The sequence below is a fragment of the Marmota monax genome, unplaced genomic scaffold (genome assembly GCF_021218885.2).
Source record: "Marmota monax isolate L192 unplaced genomic scaffold, Marmota_monax_Labrador192_F-V1.1 WCK01_AAM20220418_F8-fsc00084, whole genome shotgun sequence".
Taxonomy (NCBI): Eukaryota; Metazoa; Chordata; class Mammalia; order Rodentia; family Sciuridae; genus Marmota; species Marmota monax.
The window spans coordinates 7,416,636-7,427,399 of record NW_026694575.1 but is presented as its reverse complement, the minus strand read 5'-3'; the positions used below and the strand labels follow the sequence as shown (position 1 = coordinate 7,427,399).

The 10,764-nt window shown below is 55.8% G+C and overlaps 1 protein-coding gene across 1 annotated transcript; it reads left to right on the top strand.

Annotated features, from left to right (window-relative positions):
* The first annotated feature begins 650 nt into the window (after positions 1-650).
* On the top strand, positions 651-3,715 carry Nkx2-5 (NK2 homeobox 5). The gene is made up of 2 exons (XM_046421370.2): positions 651-1,196; positions 2,661-3,715. Exons 1-2 carry the CDS (start codon positions 863-865, stop codon positions 3,299-3,301), a joined length of 975 nt encoding a protein of 324 aa, XP_046277326.1. The 5' UTR covers positions 651-862; the 3' UTR covers positions 3,302-3,715.
* Positions 3,716-10,764: the final 7,049 nt, after the last annotated feature.

The window sequence follows — 10,764 nt, the reverse complement described above, 5'->3', positions numbered from 1 at the left end:
TAAGGGGTGAGTCACTGCCCTGTGAGGGTACTGGTGTGAATGGCAGCCCTGGAGTTGTGGCTAGCAACTTGCTCTGTTGTAAGTGGCCCCTTCCACCCACAGTCACCCACCTTGACTTTTCTTACAATGTGACTCACCCAGGAGCCCTCAGGGCCTGGGATACCTGTGAAGGAGGGACCCCTGGGACATGACTGGGACCCCTGGGACATGACCGAGCTGCTCCTCTAGATTTCCAGAATCTCCCCTCTTGCCCTCACCCCAGAACAACCTTCTCTTCTTATTCATTCTCTCCCCAGCCAGGCACACCTCTGCAATAAAGCCTTAAAGACCCCTGGAAATTACCCCTCTCCCCCAACTTCTTACCCCACCCTTCATTCTCCGCTTCAGCTGTGGGTGCCATTTTTTCCCCCAAATTCCAGATCCACCCCAACTGGCCCAGAAGCCCAACTAGGAGGAGAATAAGGTCCTTGCCCACGTCTGGGTTTTTCAGGCTAATGTAGAACAATCTCAGGCTCCTGGAGCAAAAGGAGAGTTCCAAATGCGTCGTGGCCCCTTTAAAAAAGCTGAGCAGGATTTTTTTTTTTTTTTCCTAGCCGTATGACTATATTAGGTGACACGAAACTGCCCGTCGCTCCTGTCATCGAGGCCCCTGGCCCAATGGCAAGCTGAATCCCCCTCCTCGGTCCTGGTCCCGCCTCTCCTACCCCTTGTGCTTAGCGCTACCTGCCGCCCGGCCACATCCAGAGCAGGAAGGCGGGTGCGCAGGCGGTGGGCGGCGGGCACCATGCAGGGAGGCTGCCCGGGGCCGCGGGCAGCGCCACTCTCTGCCGCCCACCTGGCGCTGTGAGACTGGCGTGCCACCATGTTCCCCAGCCCTGCACTCACGCCCACGCCGTTCTCGGTCAAAGACATCCTGAACCTGGAGCAGCAGCAGCAGCAGCGCAGCCTGGCCGCCGGGGAGCTCTCCGCGCGCCTGGAGGCCACCCTGGCGCCCGCCTCCTGCATGCTGGCCGCCTTCAAGCCCGAGGCCTACTCCCGGCCGGAGGCGGCGCCTGGCCTCCCAGAGCTGCGCGCCGAGCTGGGTCCCGCGTCTTCGCCCCCCAAGTGCCCGCCTGCTTTTCCCGCCGGCCCCACCTTCTATCCGCGAGCCTACGGCGACCCCGACCCGGCCAAGGACCCTCGAGCGGATAAGAAAGGTAAGGGGGAAACACCGGCCCCTTTCCCCTCTCGGGTCGCTTTCACCCCCAGACCTCTCCGCACAGGAACCCAGGCCCTGGAGGAGGAGGAGCGCGCTTGGGCCAAGGGCTGGTCGCAGAGAGCTCCAAGTGAGATGCTAGGTTGTCGTGAGGGTCCCCGCGACCAGTGTTCAGAGGAAATGCCGGAATGAGGGGGTCAGAAAGGAGAGACCAAAAACCGTGGGAGTTTTCAGCCTAACAAAGCCTCCGGCGGCTGCGGCCCTGCTCTTGGATCTGTGGCGAAGTCCAGCGATCACTTGTGGTAGAACAAAGCGAGAAACAGAATCTCTGCGCCAGAGGATTTAGTATCGCTTTGGGGTGTCGGGTCTGTTGGGGATCTAGGGGAGTGCTAAACAGAAATCAGAGCGCCGCACAGCAGACAGGCTTGGCCACACAATTGGAGAGGAATCCTGGCCTCCGCAGTTTCAGGGGCCTTTTCTCCTTTGGGCCAAGAGAGTGCAGTCTTTGGGAACAAGGGCCTGGACTTTAAAATGGGATACTGCGGACCCTCTGGAAAATGCTTTAGTTTTATTTTTCCAGCACAGTTTCCGGACAGGGCCAGGGCCAAGAGGTTCTCTCATGGGATACGTTAGAAAATGTCGTGCCACTGATAGCCCGGGAAGAGAAGGCTGTGGAAGGTGATCGGATTCACTCTCAGGACATCCCGTGGAAGTGGGTAGTGGGGAGCCTGATCTGCTCACAGAAAGGAGGGGGCTAGGGAGACCAGGGCCCAGCTCTGGGTCAGCGGCAAGCAGGTTGGAGGGCCAGAGTGCTGTAAACCCCAGTAAGCCAGAAAAGGATTCCTAGGTTTGTCTAGGAGCCGAGATGAGGCCCGGGAGCCTCTGTGGGCGACTAGAATTGATTGCGACCGGAATCCGGCTTGAGTAAGCGGGCAAGGTTCCCCTGCCAACCCGTGGCAGCTTGGACGTTGCGTAAATGCTGCGCCGGCTACCAGGAGTCTTTGATTACCAAACCAGCACCTCTTGGCCTCTGTTTCTTTGTTTCCTTAATTTTGACACAAAGTGACCGCCTCCAGGGTGAGAACTCTGGCCTCCCTTCACTTCACTCCTCAAACCAAAGTAACCCAAATATATCTCACCCCAGAGCATCACCCGTTTTTGTTTTTATTTTTTCTTTCTTGGCAGTCTGAAATCTTAACCCCGGGTCTCGCTCACCAGGATGAACTGCCCCAGGGCAAACACTTCTCTTCTCCAGCGCCTAGGGCTCTCCCTGGCACTTAGGCTTTCAACAAATGCTTAACTGACTGTCAAGGGAAAATCGCTCTGCGTCCGTGGAGCCTAGTGCCAAGTTGGTCGCCCCAGGCAGGACAGGGTGGCACCCACGAGGACCTGTTACCTCTACCTGGTGCTACTGGCTTCGGGCCGCTCTGATCAAATGTCTTTCTACCTTTCTGTTCCCGCTCAGAGCTGTGCGCGCTGCAGAAGGTGGTGGAGCTGGAGAAGCCGGAGGCGGACAGCGCGGAGCGTCCCCGGGCGCGACGACGGAGGAAGCCACGCGTGCTCTTCTCGCAGGCGCAGGTCTATGAGTTGGAGCGCCGCTTCAAGCAACAGCGGTACTTGTCCGCTCCGGAGCGCGACCAGCTGGCCAGCGTGCTGAAGCTCACGTCCACGCAGGTCAAAATCTGGTTCCAGAACCGGCGCTACAAGTGCAAGAGGCAACGACAGGACCAGACTCTGGAGCTGGTGGGGCTGCCCCCGCCTCCGCCGCCGCCTGCCCGCAGGATCGCGGTGCCGGTGCTGGTGCGCGACGGCAAGCCGTGCCTAGGGGACTCGGCACCCTACGCACCTGCCTATGGCGTGGGCCTCAACGCCTATGGCTATAACGCCTACCCCGCCTACCCCGGCTACGGTGGTGCGGCCTGCAGCCCCGGCTACAGCTGCGCCGCGGCTTACCCCGCTGCATCTCCCGCGGCGCAACCCGCTTCGGCTGCAGCCAATAGCAACTTCGTGAGCTTTGGCGTCGGGGACTTGAACGCTGTGCAGAGCCCCGGGGTTCCGCAGGGTAACTCGGGAGTGTCCACCCTGCACGGTATCCGAGCCTGGTAGGGAAGGGACCCGACCGGATCCCACCTTAGGAGAAGGGCATTGACTCTGGGGGGAGGAAGGGCCCCCGCCAAGACCCTGGCCCTGCGTCCTTGGGTTTCACATTTACTCCTGGGGAGGGGGGGGTCTCGGAACTTTTTCCCGCCTTATTTACCTTTTCCCCAGGCGCGTTCACACAGCCTGCGGTGAGTGATCGCGCAGTCTGGTGTCTTGGTTACTGCCCCGGGAGTGCCCTCCGAGCGCCCACGGGCACCTCCGACTGACCCAACACCAGCGATTCGGGACCGAGAGCCCGGACGCGCGGGCCTAAGATCCAACCGCTTTTTCTCGAGCCTGGGCCGGGTGCCTGGGACCTTGCTGCCTTGTCGCTGCCCACCCACCCACCCGTATTTATGTTTTTACCTATTGCTGTAAGAAATGAGAATCCCCTTTCCATTAAAGTGAGTGAGCTGACCCGGTACGTGTGCTTCTTTCAGCTTGCGCGGTTCAAAAACGGACTTTCTAAGGCGGAGACAGCCAGAGGATCCCAGGGCCAGGCTTGCGCTGTGCCAATTAACCCAAGCGGGCCCCTTATCAGGACTTTCTAGGATTGTCTCATATAATCTAAGAGAAATCCTATGTTGAAGTTTAGCAACTGTGGCCTGCGGAGGTTTAATGACTTTCCTCCAACGAACTAGCCAGAATCAATGGAGCTAGCTGTTTGATTCTTTCACGTTAGTGACTGATGGTGCTGGCCTGGTCCCCAACCACATCTTCTTGAATTCTAAAATGTGCCAGGCAGGCACTGTTACAGGTCCTGGACGCAAAACGAAAGGCAAAGGTGCAGTGTTCTATGCCACTGGAACAGCACCATGACTGATCCTATTTAAAAGAATGCCTTGGCCTATTTCACAGATGCAAAAACCGAGAACCAAGGCCCTGGCCCTGTTCCTATTGGACAAGATACTCCTAATGGATTTGTACCTCGAGGTCACCTGCCTAGGCTTCAACTGCTGCCCAGCTAGGTTGAGCAGACCCTAGACGCAAACAGGGCTCACCTTCCGCTGTGGCCAGATGGCAAGAATCCACATGCGCAGGGAAGACCCTGTGCCCTAACCTGGCTGGTGTGTTTCCTTAGGACACTCAACTAATTTCACCATAGGTGGCACAATTTTATAAAACGCTATTGCTGAACCAGTTTTACGGATGAGAAAACTAAGGTTTGATGAAATCAAGATTAAAAACCTGCTAGTTGGAGGGTTCACCTACTGTGCCCATTCGTGGTTGTTTGTGTGTAAACTGGGGGAAAAGAGAACACCTAGCTCCAAGCCCTGGCCTCTTAAGTCCCTAGGGGCTCAGACCCGACCTCTAACTTGTCTATCCCCAACCCCCAGGGCCAGAGGAGGAATATTCCAGCTTTATAAAAAGAACAAAAGGGAGGGGGGGGGCTGGTGTTTTGTTACCCACGGAATAAGGGGGTTTTGTTTCTTTTGTGTTTGATATTTGTTCGGAAAGCGCTGGGCTGGCTGCATTGGGCATCAGGGCATCGGCTGAGAGCTTTCAGAAGCAGCAAAATATTGCCAATGGAGTCCTGGGACAGAGCTGCTCACTGTGCCCTTGATACCAGGAAAAATAGCTGGACCAAATCTGGAGCAATCCGGGGATGTCTTGATGCCTCTATGGGAATCCCACAGCTCTGCCAGTGCCTTTGAGTCATCTCTTTGGGTAAGTGCAGCCCCACCCCCGCTGCCAGCCCCAAGCGCCTGAGGAAGAGGGTAAGATTTGAGCTTAGTGCAGCCACTTATTTAAAGCCCCACCCCAACTTGTTCAGTGGTAAGCCACATTGGACAAGGGAGCACTTAAGATGGGCTGGGCTGTGGGAAGCCAAGGGAAAGGGCTGTGCCTAAGGCTTGGCTAGGAGTCACCAGCCCTGAATTCCCTCTGTTGTAAGGTCCCTGCTGGGCTGGCATGTCTACAGGTAGCTGGGCATGTTCAGCCTAAGAGCCTAGTGGACCAAGGATCCCAGTCCTTCTGTGGTGAGCGCTGTGCTCTCTGCTCCTCTGTTCTGTCAGCCCGGGGCACAGCCCTAGTACACAGTCTGTCTGGACAGCCCTGCTACCCAGAGCCATCCACTTGTGCACTCCTAAGGAGATCCTCTGGGCCTTGCATACCCCGGAGCTGCTTTCATCTACTTCATGTGACATTTGTCTGCAATGTCATTAGAAGCAAAATTTATTTCACTTAACAGCCACACTTCATCACCCCCATGTTTGGTGATGTTGAGGATGGAACCCAGCCTCGGGCACAGGCGCCCTACCGCCAAGCTCCATCCCCAGCCCTCCGGAGGATTTTTCCAGAATGCCCTTCTCTTTGTCACCCTGTTTTCAGGGACCAGGTGAGTGACTCCAGGGTCTCCTGAGCTAAGAGAGGGATAGCAACGATGGGCGTTTGCTGAAGGATAGCGAAAAGCCCGAGTCAGACCAACTTGCTTTAGAAACTTTTTCTGATATAACCGATTCTCATTTGCAGACTGGGAAACCAAAGAGGTCCAAGCCAGGTCGTGGTAGGCGAGGCCAGGAAATGCGCCAGAGCCCCTCCAGGAGGGCGGAGGGGAGCGTGGCTTTGAGGCCAGAGCGGGCGTATTAGAGGCGACCCTCCAATTCGGACTGGCCCCAGCCGCAGCACCGAGCGGACCCTCGATGGAGTGACAGCCTCAGGGGTCGGGTCAGCCGCACTCTGCAGTGGGAGTTGCCCTGGGGAGAGGCGCCAGGGGGCTGGCCGGCCCAGCTCCTGAGCCCTCAGCCCTCGCCCAGGCTCTCATCCAAGGGGGTTGGAGCTGGAGCCAAAGCGCACTGCGGGAAGGTCCGCGGCTCCCCGCCCGCCGCGATTGGGTCGGTGTTGTTTTGTTTATCAATTATTATATAAACGACGAGACGAGATGGGGTGAGGACAGTGGAGAGGACAGAGAAGTGGAGAGAAAGGAGAAGCGAGTTGGTGGAAAGCCTTCGGGTTGGGGCGGGGTGGCGTGGGCTCCGCAGGCCTGGAGCGCCAGGGACACGCGACGGTTTTTACTAATTTTTGAAGAAATCAAAAAAGCTCAAGAGAAGTTTCAGAGTAATCAGAAATAAACTGATTTTTAAAGAAGGCTTCCCGGCCTGGGTTGAAGTTGTTTCCTCCGCGGGCCCCTTGCTGCAGGGGCCCTAGGCTGGAGGCCTGGCCCCCGCCCTCCCAGCCTCCGCAGCGGCTGGTCAGCCCCTATCTGCCGGCGCAGGCTTTGCAGAATCGGAAGAGCTCCCGTCCTCTGGTTTAGATTTCTCCTTACATTGACTGAAACTAGATGAACCTGCAGGGCCCGCCTTCTTCCCAGGACTTCAGAAGCAGCCATCCAGCGCTGGGCTCTGCCTCCGGGGGCCACCTCTGGTTCCTTACCTGTCTCCCTACCTCCCAAGATACATTCCTGCTCCGGACACCTCCAGGCCCCCACCTCTTGCTGACCACCCTACTAGATTGGTCTCCCAAAGAAAGGGGCCTGTGACCTGGATTTCATTTAGATATCACTCACAGAATTTGCCTCCTGCCAACCCTAACTCTGAGCCCTTGACAATGAACTTATTTAATCCTCTTTTACTCCTCTGAGTTCAGCCTAGGAAACAGCTGAAGAATTCACCTTAAACTGGGAGAGGGGGAGTGACTTGCTCAAGGTCACACAGCTAGTCAGTGCCACCACTTGGTTTCAAATCTAGGGAACCCAGCTCCAGAGCCTGAGGGCCCCGGAGCCATTCCATGCCCAGCTCAGGGCTGACAAGGAACCGTCACTGTGACATGTTGGTTAACTGGTTAAAGAGTGCAGTGATAGCATTAGCGCCCACCTCTTGGAAGATCAGCTGCTATGGTTCCCTGGGAGCAGGAAGGAATGACAGCTGGGCCCTGGCCAGCGGTCTGTCCCTCTGGCCCCACTCTGCTGCTCTCAGAGGACAGCTTATTCCAGAAACAGTGGGCAGTGGAGAGACCCAACAGGCGGGTCACCCAGAGCCACCCTGGACTACTACCCTGCCCCACCCACAGCTGCACAGGGTAACAGCAAGGAGTGTTGCCCAACATCTGTTGGCGCTTACTCTGTGCCAGGGCCAGCACTAAACATTGGCCCTTCAAATACCCTTCTGCCATTTTCCAAGAGGAAATTGAAACCCAGACAAGTCCAGGACGTCACCCACCTAAGACCTCCCCCTCAGTAGTGTGGAGTGGGGGAGTCCTTGCTTGAATCCAGAAGGTTCCACCAGAGCCCTGGCTCTTTAGATACTCCCAACAGTTCCGGAGCTTTCCTGCAGACACAGAGGCTGAAGCTGGGATAGACCCAAGCCCTGGCTTCGAAGCTCCTTCCCTGGGTTCTGCAGACCCAGGCCTGCAAAACTGCCTTGGTAGCAGGTGACTCTCGTCATTTAGCAAGTTGGAGAAGCACAACCTGCAGAGGCCCCAGACCTCCCGGGGAACAGCACTTGAAGGCCTGGGAGAAACCTGGAGTCAGATTTCCTGCTCCTCTGTGACCCACTGGACCCACCCTGGGGAGGGAGGAAGGGGCTGGGAAAGTAGCTGGGACAGGCTAGGAGAGGGACTCTGGGACCCCCTCGGTGTGGCCCAGAAGGGGAAGCCACCCTTGCCGCCTGCACAGACCGGTGCTCCAGAGAAGAGGGACTCCGAGGACTATTCAAAGACACCCACCTGATCTGGATCCAACTCCACCCTGGAGTCCTGCAGGAAGGGGAGCAGGGGAGCCAGCCCCCGGGCGCCCGCAGCCTGCCGGATCTCTCTGCAAGATCCCTGGTGCCTGCAGTCAGCTGCTCCCAGAGCCAGCCTTGAAAGGCTCTACCACTTGCCCTGTCCCCAGAGTTGAGAAGGAGCCAAGCCAAGTCAGACCCCAAAGCCTCTTCTCTAGCTCAGCCCCACGCCCAGTGCTCCTGCTGCTAGAGCTCCACCTCCTGCTTGGCTTCCCTGTTCCAGGGCGAGCTCAGTGGGTAGCTCTGGGGAAGGAGCCCTGGGTTTCAGTGATGCAGCAGTCGTCATTCTTCTCATTCTCAGGGGCCCTGCAGTCTCAACTGGGTCTGGTTGGTGGCTGTTGCTTAGATTTTTTTACAGATTAAATTAAAAAGATCTGTTTTCCTTTCCCCCCCCCCAAATCCAGGCAAATATGATGCCCCATTATTCCCACAAACTTGCCCTCACTAGTGGCTCCGTGAGACTTCTTCCCATGATCTGGATTTCCTCATCACCTAATATAAACACCGCAGAAGACTTGAGAAGATTTGAGGTTTAAAAACATGTAAAGAATCGATGGTTTAAAATGTCCCCCTTTTTTTTTTTTTTTGGAGGTACTGGGGATTGAGCCCAGGGGCACTCTATCGCTGAGCCACATCACCAGCCCTTTTTATTTTTTATTTTGAGGTCAGAGTCTCCATCAGTCACCCAGGCTGGCCTTGGACTTGGGATCCTCTTGCCCCAGGCTCCTGAGTGGCTGGGATTACAGGTGTGGCCCAACAACCTGCCACAGGTAAGGTAAAGGTCTCGGTGAGGTCCCAGGCTGCTCCTGCGCACTCTGTAACTCTGCAAGTGGGTCAGAAAACTATAGGAATGCAGACCTGGAAGACCAGCCAGGAGGTTCTCAGATGGGGGATGAGGTGGGGTTCTTTACCAGTGACCAAGATGGCACAGCTGTGGTGATGAACTGCGTGCTACGGGGAGGACAAAGGCCAGTCGAACAGAAGAGCGTGCCCAGAATCAGACCCACACATTGGCGATCCGTGACAGATGTGTTCTTAGGGTCAGCAGAGGAAGGGTGAACCTCCTAGAAACCATTCCCTAGAGGACAAAACTCGGCAAATTAGACCCCTACCTCACACATTCCCGAAAATCAAATCAAGGTCAATTAAAAACCCACCTGTGATTCAATCCCCCCAACACACACATAATAATAATAATAATAAATAAAAAATTAAATAAAACTCACCTGTGAGAAGCAAAACCGCACAACACTTAGAAGACAATATTGGAAACTATCCTTATGACCTTATGGTAGGAAAAGGCACTTAAATATAATACCAAAAAGCACACACCTTAAAGAAAGATGGACTATATTAAAATTTAAACTGGATATTCCCTAAAACACCACTGGAGAGTGAAAAGACAGGCCACGAGATGGGAGAAGACACTGGAAAACATACCGCCAACAAAGCCCTGGCCTCCCGCACGCGGCGGGGCATCCAAACTGGCCCTGGCCGCTGCTTGCTGGCTTCCTTGCTGTTTGCCCCCAAAAGCCAGGCACATTCCTGCCTCAGGGCCTTTGCATTGCTATTCCCTTTACTTGGAATGCCTTCCTTCCTGGTGAAGTGCTCACTCAAAGGCCGCCTCACCGTGAGGCCCAGCTCGGTGCCCTCACACATCCCCAGCAGCTTCTGCTGAACCCAGGGTCCTGTGGAGTTTTGTGACTTAGCCTTAGCATCAGGAGGTTCCACCCAAGACAAAATTTAAAGGGAAAGACAATAAAATGAAAGAGGCCTCAATCATGCAAACCAAACAAGCAGGAAGGCGCAGACATTCTAATGCCCGGCCTGACATCATTTTATCCTGTCTAGCTGCTGCTTTTCCTGGGTTTCAGGTATTACTTAGCCGGCTGTCCCTGCACCTTTAAAGGGACATGCCCACTGGGAACTCCCAGCTGCCCTAAGGGCGCAGGTGCTGCTGCAGCTGAGGACACTGGGTGAGTCTGGAGCTTGCAGGGCTGAGTCAAAGCCAGGACAGGGACTTCTGCCTCCCCGTGGGGGGGGTCACTGTCCCCCCCCCCCCTACAAGTCAGGGGCTGGCAGGGGAGGAGGTGGAGAGGAAACCCATCACCACGGCCTGGCCCACGTGACTCCGTGACTCCGACTTCACACCTCCCAGGACCACCGAGGCCAAAGGTGGCGGGAAAGTGCAGTTCCGGGTGTCAGATGTGCACCAGAGGGAAGCAATGGGCATGCCCGCCTGCAGGAGCGCAGGATTGCTGGTTTTATTATCATTAAACTTACTGACCCCTGTTCATTGTGCACAGGATGGGGTTCACTGGTCATCCCCAGTAGGCACGCATCGCGATGGGTTGTGCCACTCACCCCCTTCTACCCGCTCCCCAGCTCCCTGAGTCCCCTCCCTGTCTCCTGACCCCTGAACCTTCTCTCTGCTCCCAGATGGCTTCGTTTGTTTCTCAGTTTCCACATTTGAGACACTTGTCTTTGGGTCTGACCTATCTCACTCAGCACAAAGTCCTCCAGTTCCTTCTATTTCCCAGCAAATGCCAGGATTTTGTTTTTCTTTATGGATGTATAATACTCCATTGTGTGCATGTATCAAATTTTCTTTATCCACTTATCTGCTGATGGGACCCTGGGCTGTCTCCATACCCTGGCTATTGTGAATTGTGCTTTAATAAGCATGGGTGAGTGGATATCGATTTGTAGGCT